Raw genomic sequence first — 17,715 nt, forward strand, 5'->3', positions numbered from 1 at the left:
GAGACGCCCAAATCCCTTTCCTGGTCTGTGACTGATAGCACTGACCCCTGTAGCGTGTATGTGAAGTTTGGATTTTTTGCCCCTATGTGCATCACTTTACATTTTGCTACATTGAACTGCATTTGCCATTTCTGAGCCCACTCACCTAATTTATCAAGGTCCACTTGGAGCTCTTCACAATCCTTTGTGGTTCTCACCACCCTACATAATTTGGTATCATCTGCAAACTTGGCCACCACGCTACCCACCCCTACTTCCAGGTCATTTATGAATAGGTTAAAGAGCACTGGTCCCAAAACGGATCCTTGGGGGACACCACTCCCGACATCTCTCCATTGTGAGAACTTCCCATTTACACCCACTCTTTGCTTCCTGTGTCTTAACCAGTTTTTAATCCATAGGAGGACTTCCCCTCTTATTCCTTCATTGCTGAGTTTTCTCAACAGTCTCTGGTGAGGAACTTTGTCAAAAGCCTTTTGGAAATCCAAGTAGACAATGTTCATTGGTTCCCCCTTATCCACATGCCTGTTTACACCCTCAAAGAACTCTAGTAAGTTTGTAAGACAGGATTTGCCTCTGCAAAAGCCATGCTGACTCTTTCTCAGCAGGTCTTGCTTTTCTACATGTTTAATAATTTTATCTTTAATGATAGATTCTACTAATTTACCAGGAACAGATGTCAAACTGACTGGCCTGTAATTTCCCGGGTCCCCCCTAGATCCTTTCTTAAAAATTGTTGTTCCCCCTGGGAAATCAGCCCCTTCTATTTCCTTCTTCTTCGTTATCAATCATCAGATGGCCAGTTTTTTTTAAGTTGTGTGCATTAATTTTAAAAAATTCAAATTGAATTAATTATACAAAATTCAAACTGAAAATGTTGTACAAAATTCAGGTATCCTATTACAGGACATGGGAAAACTATGACATCATAAGGAAATGGTCATGCCAAACATGCTAGAAAGATGGTGCCCACTTAATTAGATGCAGGAGTTTTTTTGTGTCTGTATCTGCACAGCTGGTGTGGACCTGGGTGGAAAGAGGGATTTGGAAACAGGAAGGGAAGCTAGCTGGAGCCCTTTGAGGTAGATTTTACTACCTCAGGCGCACAGAATGAGACAGGCACCTGTTTGCATCTAAAAGAAGTGTCTGGAAAGAGTAAGTATGTGTCTGGAAAGAGTAAGTATGGAAGAGTTTGATCATTGTTTTCTTGAAACATTTGAGGACCACTTTGGGGCACAGGTACCTCCAAAGTGAAATGGAAACACACAAAAATACCAGGACAGGCCAATGAAATACAAAACCACACATCATTCAGACAGATGATCAGAACTTCCAGGATTGGTGTGCTGAACCTGGTCCAAATTGCTCACAGGTTGAGTTTCCTCAGACGTTACAACAGAGGGATGACATCCATTAGGATCTGGAGTTGTGTTTCCTGTTGGAATGTTGAAGACAGTTAAATTAAGAAACAGCAGAAGAGGGAACTGATTCCAGAGTCAAAAAAACCCTCCCCTCATGGAATTACACTGGTTGTATTCAGACATAACAGAGATCCTGAAGTGTGTTCTTGGCAGGCACAAACCCAGATTGTCGCTGAACTCTTGCTTTTGCCCTGCTTCCCTCCTTTCTACTCATGTGCCAATTATCACCAAATGCTTTTCGCCTTGGGAAGCCTCAAGTTCAGTTACGGGTTCACCATGTCAGAACGCAGTCATCTAGGCAAACTGCAAGTTTGTTTTCTCCCAACTCCCAATATGGGGCTCCAACCCCTCTCCACAGTCCTATTTAAAACTGTGATGGAATAGTACTGTAAAACTAGCAAAGTCACATATGACTGTGAAAAGCATCTTTGCCTTTTGATCTCCTGGACGGAGGACAGGAAACTATGCAGAGGTGCTAGGATGAAACTTCAAAGGCCTAAATTACCTCGTGGCCTGAACAGAGTTTTCCTGAGAAGGGGAAAACAAAGGTTTGAGAATTCCATCTTGAGACCTGGTCAGAGAAGCATCTCTGGGCCATGGATTCCCGGAATGGGGACAAAAAACCAAAAGGGAGGTAATCAGCTAAGCAATCCCTTAACCGCAATCATGTTTTATTTCTTTTACGTTTTCATTTTTCAATAAAAAATGGGTGAGACCTCAAAGGTGGTTAGAGTTATTGGAGAAAAAAGACCCAGGTTTTACTGAAGCAACAATTAGCTCTCCAAAGGCACCACTTTCATGATATAGTAACAGCACCTGTGGTCTCAGAACCGATACTCCAAGGGACACACACCTATATGGAACTGCGGCGAGGCTTGCACCGTGATTCAATGGCGAAACCATCATAATAAAATCTACAAATAGGCACGAAAACGCTCTCTCATTTCTTACTTTCCCCACTTACTCCACAGTTATTCCATTTTATAGTTCCCGCAAGCCCCTGGGGCAAAAAATGCTTTTGAATGTGGTAGAGTACGAAACACTCCCCCCAACTATGAATTTGATCCTTCATTCGTGCCTCAAATTTACCTTTGTGCTGAAGAAGTCCAGATGCCACATTTTCTGGAGAAGCAAAGGTAACAGAAGGTGAGAAACAACATCATAATTCATGTAGCATGTGGTTGTATTATACCCCCCATTTTTTTGGTTTGAATTGTTAGATAAACATAATTAGATAAAAGCTGAAAGTACAATGGGGGTTATCCCTCTCCTCCTGACTTTCCCAACAAAGATTGAAACCTGTCTTCTAGTAATGTGAATACTTACAAAATGTGAAGTTACAGATCATTCATTCCGGTTGCGGGGTGGGAGGGAAGAGCAGAGTAAAAGGTGACATTTCAGGATGCAATCAAGAGTTATTGATTAAAAGAACATTCTACCACTGATTCAGTAGGATATCAATGAGTCTAAATTAGTAGGATGGTGGGAAGGGAGGGAGAGAGGACAGTATTCTAGTCGAATGACAAAAAGAGAGAAGTAGTTTCTGTTCATAACATTCACAGGCCTTTGCCACAGTTGATAACTGCTGATTGATTTTCTCGGCCTGCCTTTAATTCAAATTTAACCCAAGAATCATTTGCTCAAGTAAATATTCCACAACTGTTGTTATTAGAGATGAATAACTTGCTTTATCTGTCTCCTTCCCCTCCAAGAAAGAACAGAGGGCAGCAAGCAGAACACCCCCAATTAGGCACCCCCAATTAGATACATGGGGGGCGGTGGTGGGATTCATGGGTTTACTGCCACTTTGGCAGAACCAGTTGTTAAAATGGTGCTTGTAAACAACCAGTTGTTAAATTATTTGTATCCCACCACTGCATAAGGGACCTACAGGTTTCCTTTCAGAAACAGAAGCATGTCCGTTTTATCGAAGGAAGGAAGGAAGGAAGGAAGGAAGGAAGGAAGGAAGGAAGGAAGGAAGGAAGGAAGGAAGGAAGGAAGGAAGGAAGGAAGGAAGGAAGGAAGGAAGGAAGGAAGGAAGGAAGGAAGGAAGGAAGGAAGGAAGGAAGGAAGGAAGGAAGGAAGGAAGGAAGGAAGGAAGGAAGGAAGGAAGGAAGGAAGGAAGGAAGGAAGGAAGGAAGGAAGGAAGGAAGGAAGGAAGGGAATTAATGCTTGATTTTATGAAAACAAGAAGATGAAAGTTTTCACAGCAATCGGGGGAGGAGGAGGCATCGACTCATGGAGGCGGCATGGGCGAAGGGCAAAAATCCCAGCAGGCACACAGTTTTGCCCTCTGCGGCTCTGCCAGCTTCTGCCCTGACTTGTCAGGTAGTTACACTGTAGCTCAGGGACTTGAGCCTTTTAGGTTATGGAAGTCCATTAAACCCTATGGAGGGCTTTCTGGTGGCAGGGGGAGAGTTTTTTGGTTTTCCAGCCTCCCCACACTGCTGAAAAGCCCCCTGAAGGAGTCAGGGTGGCATGGCAGCGGTGCTGTCCCTGATTACCTGGGGCTGTGAACTGGGCTGCTGCCTCCTGGGGCACTTTTTCCTTAATCTTTACTTTAGGGCTTCACAAGCTTTGTAGATAACTAGGCTTTCCCCTGAAACCCTGGCCCCATGAAAAATGGAGCCTCATCTGTTATTTCTTGGGGGCAGAAAGCCAGGTGGCTTTTTCTTACTATCTGCTGCCAACCTTGGGGCATCTCAGCTCTGGGGACTGTTTTTGACAATTTCTGGGGAATGTGGATTTGTACAGAGGGGGATGACAAAAGTTAGGTTTGTCAGAACTGGCTTTGCTAAGCTTTGGTGCTCTGATGCTTATCAATAAACTCTACTGATCAATAATACAGAGTCCGCTTATTGGGATGAGGTTCGAGACCTCACACACACACATACACACACTTTTAATATATACAGACATTATATAATATAAAAGTCTGAGTTCCAGTTTCAGAAAAACAAGCTTATTTATGTGTGGCGGAGTGGGGGTGCCAGTGTCTACTGCTTACTGAAGCAGATTAAAGGACTTTTAACTGCACTAGATAAGGGGCCATACTCACAGCCTCCAGAAGAGTTATTTATATTGCCCAAATAGGCACTTTTGACAGATCTACTTTTATCAGACAAATGGCAACAGCAAAACGAAGTGAGCTAAAACGATCAGGAAGGAGGTTGTCATTAAAGAGAATGCCCTTCCCCTTTTTAGAAACTACAATGCTAGACTTTGAAGTACCAACAGTTAGACAAGAGTGACGGATTTAAAACACACGAAAATCCATAGAATGCAATTCAGGTTGAGCAAACCATTTTACTAGAGATCTAATTTCATATGTCCCCTGTTCAGCTGACATCCCGAGTGAGCCTTGCTTTAAGATCAAAGCAATACTCAAGAATAAAAAAACCTTGCAGGCAGTCTTCTTTACCTCTGAAAGACTTCATGGCACCCAGCAGAAATTTGTTGATCTCAACCAAACCACTTATCTTGCTCTGCAGCTCAGGAGAAAGGGATCCCCGAGGCTGAACTTTTTCCCGCTCTTCGTACCTGGAAGATAAATATGTGCACACATAAAACACCTGTTAACTCAGTATCCTTGTGAAGAAAAAGAAAGGAGGGTACAATCAGAAAGTCCAAAAACATAAGCAGGTCCGGAGAAGCAGAGAAAGACAGAAGTACTTGGGAAGAAAGGAATGAGAAAAGAGCTCCCAGCATCATAGAAAAGCATTCAGAAGACTGGTTTGGGGAAGGGAATTCAAATCTCTAGCGAGACAGCTGGTAATGTGAAAGATCTCTCCTTGAGACCCTGGAAGAGAGCTGAAACCAGTAGGCCTTACTGACCATGATACACCAAAGATCTGAATCGGTATAAGGCAACTTCATTTGCGAAGGAAAACCAAATCCTTCGGTTTACAGAAGTTGGTAGTAGAGTACAGTCAAGTCGCAGCTGACTTGCAATGACCCGTCAAGGGTTTTTCAAGGCAAGAGGTAACCATGCCATGGCGTGCTTCGGCAACCCTGGACTACCTTATTTATTGATTGATTGATTGATTGGTTTTATATACCGCCCTACCCCCGGAGGGCTCTGGGCGGTGCACAACATAATTTCCTCTTACAACCCATACAAACAAAACCCCATTAAATTAAAATTAAAACACAGCGATAAAATTAACAAAGATGACATCACGCAATAAACCCCAATTAAAACCCTCCCAGAGAGGGGGGAAGCAGGAGGAAAAAGGGAACTCCAAGCCGGAGGAATAAAAGGGCACCTTGGTGATCTCCCAGCCAAGAACTAACCAGAGCCAACCCCGCTTTGCTTCCAAGATCTAACATGATCAAGCTAGCCTGAGTCAGCCATAGGTTCACAGGCTTATTTCAGCCTTTGAGCAAAGAGTGAAAAATGTCGATACTATATGTTGAAAAGACAGGTCTCACAGTGCAAGTCGCGAAGAGAGAAAACACTCTCTTCTCCTTTAATATATAGAAATAATATATGAAAGAAATGTTGGAGATACTCACATGTGAATTTGTAAAGATAAATGAAGAACAGGGTCCTGGAAACAAAAAATTAGGGCTACAATACAGAAACTTCGAAAAGAATTGGAAGTGGGGTGCAATCCCCTTGAAAAGGAAGACCTATTTTTCCACATGCATTGTATTTTTAAAATGCATTGTTAATCATCGGAACTGCATATGATATTTTCATTTAGTGTGAACTGTCAACTTTGTGGTGAATAATATAAGTGATTCTATGCTGGTACAAAATGGATTTCCAAATGCTACAGTCTTCAGCAAATTACATAACATCAAACAATAATAATAAAAATCAGCAATTGAAACCAGGTGTCCTAGATAGACAAATTTTTAAAAAGGTTTCCAACACTGGAAAAATAAGGTGTCCCCCCCTCCCCTACCATCTCAAAAATGTACTAGTTGTTGGTCTGGACAATTTGGCCATTTGCCATATTTTTAATCAGCATTTAAACAGTTAAACTTTGTGCTTTCTGCCACTTCTCTGCTACTAGCAGCAGTTAAGTGTTGCAGTTTTCTGAGGGGAGATGCTGAAGCTGGGACCAAACTTTTAAATATAATTTTGGGAAGCCAGGATCTGAACTTTTAAACATAATTTGGCTCACAGAGAAATACGAGAAGTACTGGGCTGTTCTTTCTTTAATAAAATCACTGCATGGTTAATGTATACAGTGTGCAGCAGGAAGAAAAGAACCTTAGATCTGGTTAGAGTGTTGGAAAAGGATCTGGAAGACACAAGTTCAAATCCTCACTCTGCCATAGAAGCTTGAGTGATCTTGAGTCCGCCACCCACACTCAGCCTACCTCACAGGGCTCGTCTTCATTTTGTAGCAGGTATGGTGTTAGTTATTGGCAAACATATTTCTTCTCAACAAAGAACAGCTGATATTATTGGTAACTGACTACAACTGGAACCATTCATATATATATATATATATATAACGTGTGTGTGCATACGTGTGCATACTTAAACCATGCCTTTAAGTGAGGGTCATCAGAAATACCAAAGAATGTCCCCATTTTCATCTGTGACATGCTGGAGCCTACAGGGTCCTGTTTTCTCTCTTTAGGAGCCTAATTTGCTATCAACTATCACATGAGGTTAGTATCACAAACCACGAAGAGAAATGACAGGGTGCCACCAATAGCTCCCTCTGCTCACAGGGTTCACTTACGCCTGCAAGGTTCTTCCAATATTCTAGAGGGAGACAGGAAAAAAAAAAGAAAAGGAAAACAGTATTTAATATTTTGCCTCCCTCTTTGTTGTTTCACCCAGTGTCCACCTCTCATGCACCTCTACCAGAGAAAGCCCTAGGCCAGGGTTGTCAAACATGTGACACAGAGGTCAGATTGGCCCCCTGAGGGTGCTTATCTGGCCCACAAGCCAGCTGAGGCAAACCTCATCCCCCCACTCCTGATCTGGCCTGGTGAGCGCCCAAGGAAGCTAACCCCCCAAGTCATATTTATGTCATATCCGGTCCCAAATAACAAATGAGTTCGACACCCCTGCCCTAGGCCATCAACCCTTGTTTTAAAAATGAAACAGGGACCCTATTATCACCAGGAAATGCTTCTTTGGCCAACCCCCTAGGAACCACAGTCATTCATCTGGGACAAAGTGAGCGAAGGGTCTAACTCCCTCAACCCCAATGAACTGCATGACCCAAGATACACAGATGGCTGTGAACTCTCTTCCTATATCTTTGGCTAATAATTCCATCAGGTTAGAAAGAGGCGTGGCAGAGAGCTCAGCTTGTTTGGGAGAATCACTTGTGCTGGTCTCAGTAAGATCTGTCTCTTTAAGTGCTGTGTCCGAGATTAGAGGTTTTTCAGAGAGGTCTACGGGAGAGGAGGAGAGGCTGTTTGCTACCACATTCACCTGTGGTGCCGAATCATTTCCTAAAGCAGAATATCTGTTACTATGTGCAAAATCCTGCAGTAAGTCTTCTCTTTCTTCCAAAGGTTTATCGTTTTAAGAAGCAATCAATCTTGCTCTATTAGGAGTTCTTTTTGTTTTGGGGAGAAGGGGAGGAAAGGTAACTTTTTTTGCTTTCTTTTTCCCTCCCATTGCCACGCAGAGGAGTTAACTTTCAAGGGCCGATGAGTTTTGAAAGCTTTATCAGCATATGCACAAAGACAGTTTCTTGGTAAGGAAATTGTTAGGGCAGTAAATAAAGTCTATTAGACCCAAAGCCTGGTTCTGTGACTGTTTTCAAGCCTTAAAATTGAGAGACAATATTGAAGATAAAACAACCGGTAAAAATAATTTCCTCCTCTAGTAGTAGGCCTCCGTAAAATTATATTGAAATAATTGTAGAAAGCTTAGAGATTAAAATTGGCAGGGAGCCTGGAGCCCGGGAAAAACAGATAAAAACAGACAGAATAAAAGTGGAGGAGCTCACAAAACCACGTCTCTCTTCGGCGCCATCTTAGATCAACACCATGTGAACATGGACTGATGTGTCTTGCGGGTTTGCATTGGATGCGTTTTGCTGTATTGGTTTGTTTTGTAGCTGCGGTGTTCTTTTAACATGCCAAAAAAGGCTTTCTGTTCTCTTCCTATATCTCTCAACTGCCATCACTGGGGCCACTGCAGACAGGGGAGAGAAACTTCCTTGCAGGGTTGCTGTGAGGATAAAATAGAGGACAGCAGAGAGATATAAGGTGCTTTGGGTCTCCAGTTAGGAGGAAAATCAGGGATAAATGAAGTTAAATATATGAGGTCATATTTTGACAGATTTTGTAAACGGCCTCAAAGAAGAAGAAGAAGAGTTTGGATTTATATCCCCCCTTTCTCTCCTGTAGGAGACTCAAAGGGCTTACAATCTCCTTGCCCTTCCCCCCTCACAACAAACACCCTGTGAGGTAGGTGGGGCTGAGAGAGCTCCAAGAAGCTGTGACTAGCCCAAGGTCACCCAGCTGGCGTGTGTGGGAGTGTACAGGCTAATCTGAATTCCCCAGATAAGCCTCCACGGCTCAGGCGGCAGAGCTGGGAATCAAACCCGGTTCCTCCAGATTAGATATACGAGCTCGTAACCTCCTACGCCACTGCTGCTCCATTACACTCAAGGCCATGTGTAATATAAAGTGGTGTGGAAGGATACTCAAAATAACTGGAAGACGTAAAGGGAAAATTCATTTGGCAGAATCATGAATATAAAACCTGATTCTATCTCTTTCAGTTTAAAAAAAAACCCTTGTGTTTGGAATATTTCCCACCAAGGTAGTCCAGTTTCTCTCAGATGCCCTTGTACATACATGGCACAGTTTTCTTACCTCCAGGAGTTCATTCGCTGGCAGGTGGCTCACCTCTTCTACCTCATAGATGAGATCTTGAAGAGAGGATTGTTTCTTGGAGAGGGCAGAGATCTGCTCATTCTTTTTTATTTTAATCTCATTATATACTTCTGTTACCTGAGCCAGCAGCTGTCTTTCTTGACTTTCCAGAAACAACTGCATCCTTTTGAACTCATCCTTTGCCTTTTCCCATGCCACTGTTGTTCGCGTCTGAAACAAGAAGACAGAAAGGGGACAGAAACCTATGTCGGCAAATTTTCATTGTGATTTGTTGTTACCCTCAAGTGATCTCAGGGAAACATGTCAGGCTTCAAAAGGAGGGCCAAGATATCTATTTATTTCTTGCATTTTGATCTCACCCTCTCTCCAGGGAGTTTGAGGCAATGTACATAATTCTCCCCTCCCCCCACCCCTTTCCATTTAACTTTTGAACAACTCCATGAGATGAGCTAAGCTAGGAACACTTGACACAAGGTCACACACTGAACTTCATGGCTGAGGGAGAATTTGAACCCAGGTCTTCCTGATTCTAGCCAGACCACACTAGCTCTCTCTAGAAGTCCCCTCTGGCAGGCCAACTCATCTCCCCTATCTGTTCACAAAGAAGGAGCTTTTGTTTATATTCCTCCCTGGTAATGTTTGTCATTATACCCTGTTCCAAATAAAGATGATAGTAGAGTGTATATTCCTCCACCACAGAACAAAGCTTCTTTGTTGTAGAATGCTCCGCCTGGGTCCTAGTGCTTACCTGGCCCTGCTCCCCCCATCCATTTGAAAGTTAAAAATACATTTTGGCATAAATGCTCTTGTATCAAAGTGCCATGTTCAATAATGCACAAAATAATGGTTTTAACAAAGGCAGCGCATAAAAGTGAATTATAATTCTCATATCCATTCAGGACTATATTCTAATGAGAAGCATACACCTAACTGAAACTATCACCTTTTTGTGGAACAGAATATAGGTGAGGAAGAACAGAAATTTACTGCTCTCTTTCTCTAGGTGGCAGCGTGGATTCGTTACAATCATAGCAACAGGTCAGTCAAGAGCGGCAGCCATATTCCCTACTTGCCCTCTCGAGTAAGCTGGGAAGAAGGCAACAAAAGCATTACTCCTTTGCCGTCCCTCCTCTGACTCTGGCCATTGGGCACAGAATACCCAGAGAATGAGGGACAGCAGACAGGTGAGTCTGTTCCTAATTGGAGTAATTTAAAAAGGATATCGAAGAGGTAGAAAAAGTAAAGGAAGGGCAACGAGGATGATTGTAGGATTGGAGCACCTTCCTTATGAGGAGAGGTTGCAGCGTTTGGGACTCTTTAGTTTGGAGAGGAGACGTCTGAGGGGGGATATGATTGAAGTCTAGAACCAGGGGGCATTCATTGAAAATGCTGGGGGGAAGAATTAGGACTAATAAAAGGAAACACTTCTTCACACAACGTGTGATTGGTGTTTGGAATATGCTGCCACAGGAGGTGGTGATGGCTGCTAACCTGGATAGCTTTAAAAGGGACTTGGACAGATTTATGGAGGAGAAGTCGATTTATGGCTATGATTGAAATCTATAAAATTATGCATGGGCTAGAAAATGTCGACAGAGATAAATTTTTCTCTCTTTCTCACAATACTAGAACCAGGGGGCATACATTGAAAATGCTGGGGGGGAGAATTAGGACTAATAAAAGGAAACACTTCTTCACGCAACGTGTGATTGGTGTTTGGAATATGCTGCCACAGGAGGTGGTGATGGCTGCTAACTTGGATAGCTTTAAAAGGGACTTGGACAGATTTATGGAGGAGAAGTCGATTTATGGCTACCAATCTTGATCCTCCTTGATCTGAGGTTGCAAATGCCTTAGCAGACCAGGTGCTCAGGAGCAGCAGCAGCAGCAGCAGAAGGCCATTGCTTTCACCTCCTGCATGTGAGCTCCCAAAGGCACCTGGTGGGCCACTGCGAGTAGCAGAGTGCTGGACTAGATGGATCTGATCCAGCAGGCTCTTTCTTATGTTCTTAATTCCTATCCCCATTAGCGCAAACCAGGTGACATGAGAATCGTGGGTGAAGGATCACTGAGGCCCATCCCAGCCATATATCCCTGATGCCAGCCAGTGATATAATGAATCTGCAGAACATCAACATGTCAAACTTCTGAATGCCCCAGGAAGGCATTTCTTACTTTTCACCAAGTTGACCTCAACATTCAGCAGTCTCCTTAGAGGACTCTTGTCAAGGGTTTGCCTGTAGAACAACATTTTCTAAGGGGACGACCAATCCAAATGTCGCTTCTGAGAAGCAAGGCGGCTCTCGGCTGGTGACACTTGTGGCATTCTACATTTACACCCTACCCCAAACTGGATCCCATATTCGTTCACTTCGCAGAAAACAGCCACACTCACAAAGTAGCATAGAGTCTCTGATTCAAGGATTGTTCTATTAGACTGAACGTCGCTTTCCTCCTTCTTCAAATTGTCCAGACATTTCCGCATTAAAAGCTGAGGAGGAAACAAAAGGTTCGCTTAAGTTGCTTTTCACAGGTTTAATTTACACACCAGTGAATTTCTCTAAGAGAGGCTGCTTGAAGGACATGTCTACTGCTCACCCCACATACCAGTGCCCTTCCGGCATTTCACAGTATCCCATTTTAACTTATTTTATTTATTACAATGTGGTGGAGTCTCCTTCTTCGGAGGTTTTTAAAGAAAGGCTGGATGGCCATCTGACAGGAGCGCTTTGAATGCGCGTTCCTGCATTGCAGGGGGTTGGACTTGATGGCCCTTGGGGCCTCTTCCAACTGTACGATTCTGTGTGTTACTAAACCATCCTTCTTCAAGGATCAAGACAGCATACGTTGTTCTCTTCCATCCATTTTATTGTCACAATTAACAACCCTGTCAGGCAGGTTAGACTGAGAGAAAGAGGGAGCCTGTGGGATTTGCTTCATAGCCAAATGAGAACGTTTTAGTATACAAAGGCTGGACTATGTCAGGAATTTGCATTTGCTGTTTTATTGTGGATATTTTTGCTAAATTGGAGAATTGTATTGTATTTGGTTACTGACCGTAAATAAAGACGACGACGACTACTAAAACTACTACTACTATATCAGGATCACTTTCATGAATGCAACAAATGATCCAACAATGAAAATCTGGAGGGTGTGGCAGGAAACATTTAATTTTTTAAAAAAATACCTGCTGCTAGAGTACATGACAGCCAGTGTGGTACCATATACTAAGATCTGAGAAGGTCAGGTTCAAATGCCCACTTCAGGCCCTTTGGAGGGGGGATTTGATGGTATCACACTCCCACTGAGTTTCTTCCTAAATTGTATTTTCCACAGGTATTCTCTCCCCCACCCAAAAAAAATCTTCAGGAATTTCCTGACCTGGAGAGTGAATACAACAAGATAACCAGTTCTACCTATTCAGCATATGTGTCCTGCCTCTGCCCACCCGTGAAGACACACATTTTTTTGCAGGGGAGCAAGGGGGAGTCCCCACCCCTTCTTGGGTTTGCCAGGCTTGCATCACTCAGTGCTGCGGCTGAGAGGCATTGCCAGCGGCCGCCATCTGCCCTGAGTGCTAGGAGAAGGTTCAACCTCGCTGGCATCCCAACCGGCAGCTGAGCAGCTTTGTGGAGATCGCCTGGCAGTTCAGCCAGCAGCAGGAGGAGGCAGGAGGGGGGGAGTCCTGTGGAGTGCACTGGGAGCCCCTGAAGCTCTTCTGCAAGGACGCCGGGGTCCCCATCTGTGTGGTAGCCAAGGAGCGCTGTGACCATGCAGGGGTGCCCCTGGAGGAGGGTACCAGGTCAGGAGCTCCCCAGGAGTCACGGGAGCTACATTAGGCCAAAATACAATGAGTTGAGGCACAAAGGGAACTCTTTTCTGCTTACACAGGTAGGATTGCCTCCCTGCAGGTGGGTCAACCTTCAATCATAAAGGATGGGGTAGGAACGCTCAAAAGGTACAACAAGAGAAAACCACCTAACGGCTACTGATCACGTTTATTTTCTTGTTTTTCTTTTTATCAAGCTTCTTCACCTCCTCCCTAGACATATCAATAATAAGGACCATCAGCACATGAGAGCATTTCTTTAAAATACTGGTCCATTTATGGATGAACTGTTCATCTCCTAGAAAAAGGGCAGGTCTCTTTTGGATCCTTAACACCCCCAGCTAGCCTATTGTTTATGATATGAACATATAGTTTATAATGTTTTAAGCCATATATTTAATCACATAAAGTATATTACAGGTAATTTATAAAAGATCAGTAAGATGCTGTTAGTTAAGCAAAGAACTGTAATTTCATTAGTAGAGAGGCTTTGCTTAGAAGAAGGGGGGGGGGGAGATTTCTGCACTTTTCAGCAAAGTCCGATACACATGCTGTGGAATTTGGGTACGGCCTCTCACCAAAAAGATAAAAGAGACAAGGCGTACAGAAAAACACAGATAAGGGCAAAGTAAAACTGAGTTGATATAGCAACCAAGATCTCTGAACGGGGCAAAATAACATAAAAAATACACACCCAATTGTAGAAAACAAGGTGGGCTTTAGAAAAGAGTGACAATTCAAATGGCAATGTGTACGTATTCCAAATCTAGCCAATGGTCAAAAGACAAGGAGGGATGTTTGTAAGAGGGTATAAATTATGTTACACAAGCAACAGCCCCTTTGAACCTCCTCCCTGTTGCTAACAGAGGAGAGTTCCCTCTTCTGCGCAAAATTTAATAAAAACAATAAATCTCTGAACACTGAAGAAGCTTTTGGATAGTTATTTTTGTAACCGGTCAGAGCTTTTGCTCTGTAGACAGGGCCTTGCCCTGTGCCTATCATTTATAATATAATCCTTCAAAGTCTGTGCATGTAAATGAAAACTTATCCTCAGCCATTAGGTGCTTTTTCTCTTGTTTGACACTCCAGGTGGGACCTGGAAATGTGGCACAGATCAGTTCCCAGGGATAAAATCGCTGATTTGGAGTTTGAACTCTGGTGCGTTAGACCGCACTGAAGCTTTTCCCCAGTCTGGAGCCAATAAAAGCCGTGTATAAATAACTGCAAAACATATAATATTTTAATTTGGAGGTTTAAACTAAAGAAATGGGGAACAAATGGAGTTTCAGGTGGGGGAATGAAGACATTGGGCCCTCTGGCCCTTATACCACACTGAGAATCAAAGTGCAGAATAATGCATTTGCAATCCACTTCCACAATTGTTTGCAAGTGGATTTTGCTATTCCACACAGCCAAATCCAGCTGCAAAATGGATTGAAAGTGGATTGAAAGTGCATTACTCTGCATGTGCATTATTCTGCCTGAGGCTTCCCCCCCTTCCTGGAGCAGTATATAAATAACCCAAAACAAATTGAAGGTTTAAATTATATAGAGAAATGGGGAGGAACTGGAGTTTCAGGCGGTAAAACAAAGCTTATTGGGCTCTTCAATCCCAGTCGCCCCAGCAATAACTACCCCCATCCCCACGGCTCTCGATTCCCGTCCCCCCAAATAAAATGGGCAGCCCCTCCTCCAAAACAAGGGGACCCTACCTTGTAGTGGGCAGCCGATTCCGCCAGGGCCTGGTCGTGGTGCCGGTGCTCCTTGGAGGCGCAGCAAGCCTGGCAGAGGATGCTTTTCTCCTGCTTGCAGAAGTGGGCCCTTTGCGCGCGATCCTGGCCGGCTCCCTTCCGGCTCCTCTCGGCCTCCAGTTTCTGAAGCAGCTGCTGGGCGATCTCCACGAGGTCGGACAGGCTCCGGTTGCAGGTCAGGCGTCCCGGGTCGAAGGCTGCCCCGCAGTCCGGGCACACGGCCGGGGACAGCTGCTGGGCGCACGCCCGGCACAAGCTGTAGCCGCAGGCGAGCAGCACCGGGTCGGTGTAAAAGCGCGCGCAGATGTCGCAGGAGGCGCCCGCCCGGATCCTCTTCGCCAGCGGCTTCTCCATGGCTTTGGGGATCCGGGGTCCAAACCCGGCCTTGCCCTCCTGGAGATCGGCGGCTGCTGCGCCAAAACCAAAAGGCAGGATCGGACGCGCAGCAAGAGGAGAGGCAGGCGAGGGCTCTCCAAAATGGTTCAAAAATGCACGGCTGCAAGGAGGGACTTTGGGACTGCGGGCGGCGGTTGCGCCGCTTTCCAGCGGTCCTGATTGCGTTAGGATGGCGCGCAGGGACCCAATAAGATGTTGATTGCATTAGGGTGGCGCAACAAAGGACCCACGGCAGTTTTACCCAGGGGGATGCAAATGCAGGCGGGGGGAGGGAGGGAGGCTAGAGGACAGGCCCGCTGATTCAAGTTGCAAAGAAAAGGCTTCCTGGATCAGATTAACTCCTGAACGCCCTCTGCGCCCCTGTTTTACAATTCACATTCAAGTTTAGTGAACAGGATCTTAGACTTGCAGTGTTTTGCCACAGAAAGCAAGGGACTCTAGCAGGCAGGAGTCCTCAAAACAGAAGGCTGGGCGTTTGAAAATAGGGTAGGTTAGACACAAGGATTTCATAAGTACTGTGCTGTGTCGGACCCTATGGTATAATTTTGCATTATTTGCCATGTGGTATTAACACTTAAGCTTTGCTTCTGTTCCGTTTTTAGATTTCTAGTTGTTTCTACAACATAAGAAAGAGCCATCTGGATCAGACCAGAGTCCATCTGGTCCAGCACTCTGCTACTCTCAGTGGCCCACCAGGTGCCTTTGGGAGCTCACATGCAGGATGTGAAAGCAATGGCCTTCTGCTGCTCCCAAGCACCTGGTCTGCTAAGGCGGTCTGCTAAGGCGGTCTGCTAAGGCATTTGCAATCTCAGATCAAGGAGGATCAAGATTGGTAGCCATAGATCAACTTGTCCTCCATAAATCTGTCCAAGCCTGGGTTTTAGTATGCTGAATTAATGTTTGAAATGTTTGCTGCCTTGGAAACTGGAATCTGAAAATGTTTTAAATCATAATTATAATCACTGGTTGCAGATCAAACACATGTTAAAGGATCAGCCAGAGGGGCCACATTAAGAGCAAAGAAACCTCTTTGGCCCCTATGCTTTTTGTTTGACCCTCCAAGGTTGGGCATTTTATTAAACAGGATGCTGGACTAGGTGGGCCACTGATCTGATTCAGCAAAGCTCTTTGTATTTGTTTTATTTAGAAGATTTCTATGCTGCCTTTCCAGGGAATCTGCTTCAGGTTTTGTAGTGTTATGTTCACAAGACCTGCAGATACATGCTCAAGGACACAGTATAGAAGGGGGATTCACTTGGATGCCCAGAACCTCCATTTTGATAGTTTCCTCACACCCCAGGCCTCCCTCTTTCTGGCTTGAATATAACCTTGCCTCGCCTTGTCTTCTAACACAGTTATCCCAGTAATGTCTGTCTTTTCAGAATACATCATGTCATAGCACAAACTACGGTTCATCTATTGTGTTTTGGGTTTTTCCTTGGCTTTAACTTAACTCATATCTTTTTAAATGCAGAGGCTGTTTCCGCACGGGCAAAAAGAGCGACGCGATGACGTCGTAAATAGCGACGCATCCGCGAAAAAGCGTTCGCACAGACAGGCGGAGCTGCGTGCGTGCAGAGCCCCGCAGAAATGTGACAGTTCGCACAGAAGCGCTGCGGAAGCGGCGTCTCGCGACATCGCACCTGCGCACTCGCGAAGTTGCGCAGGCCCGACGTCACGCCCGCGCAGCAGCGCGATGGCTAACGTGACTACCCTGATGTCCTGGCCGTCCCCCATCTGTCAGCGCCTCCCCTCCCAGCTACTGTCCGTCCCAGTTCATGGTACCTGTGAGACCAGAGTGTGTGTGGGCAGCCACCATCTGCACAGGCGAAATGGATCTGGGAAAGGTGCCTGACCATGCAGGGAAATCACCAGGGACAAACAATTGTGTGTGGGGGGGGGAAGATGACCCAGCTCGGCCGTCTGGCAGTCGCCATTTTTGTGGACGGCTCCGTGGCGGCGGTTCGCACGAGTGCGGCGTCGATGCATCACATGGGGAAAAAGAACGCTTTAAAGCGTTTTTTGAATACGGCGTCTTCGCGCCGGTTTAGCGTTTTCGCGACTGCGCACCTCCGCCGCTGCGCGTGCGAACGCTCTCGCTATGGCGCTTCTTTTTCCGTTGCCACGACGTCATATTTCGCCCGTGCGGAAAGGGCCAGAGATTAAAAAACAGGATTGAATTAGGGTAATCATACTTGGCGCCCTAAGACTTCATTACCCCTCATGTGGAATTATTTTGGCCAATACTGATCCCAAGATACACTTCTCAACACTAAGCATTTTCCTCAATTCTCCATATTTTACAATTAGCTGTTTGACTAGAATCCAATTTTAATAGATTGAAGTGTTTAGGTGCTTTACTTATATCTTTTTAGCCTGCCTTTATAATTTTAAAATATCTATCTACATTGATAGGGAGGGGGTAGAGACACTGTGGTTGGGTTGCCAATTCTGGCTTTGGACATTCCTGGAGATGTGGTGTCTGGGGAAA

The 17,715-nt window shown here is 44.8% G+C and overlaps 1 protein-coding gene across 3 annotated transcripts; it reads right to left on the reverse strand.

Moving 5' to 3' along the window:
• Positions 1-668: 668 nt before the first annotated feature.
• LOC125429550 (E3 ubiquitin-protein ligase TRIM11-like) lies at positions 669-15,498 on the reverse strand. Of its 3 annotated transcripts, XR_007244009.1 has the most exons (8): positions 14,790-15,498; positions 11,641-11,736; positions 9,225-9,455; positions 7,124-7,146; positions 5,937-5,971; positions 4,843-4,961; positions 2,511-2,543; positions 1,327-1,435 (listed from the first exon to the last, which is right to left on the reverse strand). XR_007244009.1 is itself a non-coding variant. In XM_048490759.1 (7 exons), the coding sequence occupies exons 1-7, from the start codon at positions 15,180-15,182 to the stop codon at positions 1,308-1,310; spliced, it is 885 nt and encodes a 294-aa protein (XP_048346716.1). In that variant the 5' UTR covers positions 15,183-15,498; the 3' UTR covers positions 669-1,307. The 3 variants fall into 3 exon arrangements, 2 of the variants coding, with proteins under 2 accessions (XP_048346716.1, XP_048346715.1); XM_048490759.1 differs by lacking the exon at positions 5,937-5,971 and having other exon boundaries at positions 669-1,435; positions 9,363-9,455; XM_048490758.1 differs by lacking the exon at positions 5,937-5,971 and having other exon boundaries at positions 669-1,435.
• Positions 15,499-17,715: the final 2,217 nt, after the last annotated feature.

The sequence above is a fragment of the Sphaerodactylus townsendi genome, linkage group LG03 (assembly GCF_021028975.2).
Source record: "Sphaerodactylus townsendi isolate TG3544 linkage group LG03, MPM_Stown_v2.3, whole genome shotgun sequence".
NCBI lineage: Eukaryota > Metazoa > Chordata > Lepidosauria > Squamata > Sphaerodactylidae > Sphaerodactylus > Sphaerodactylus townsendi.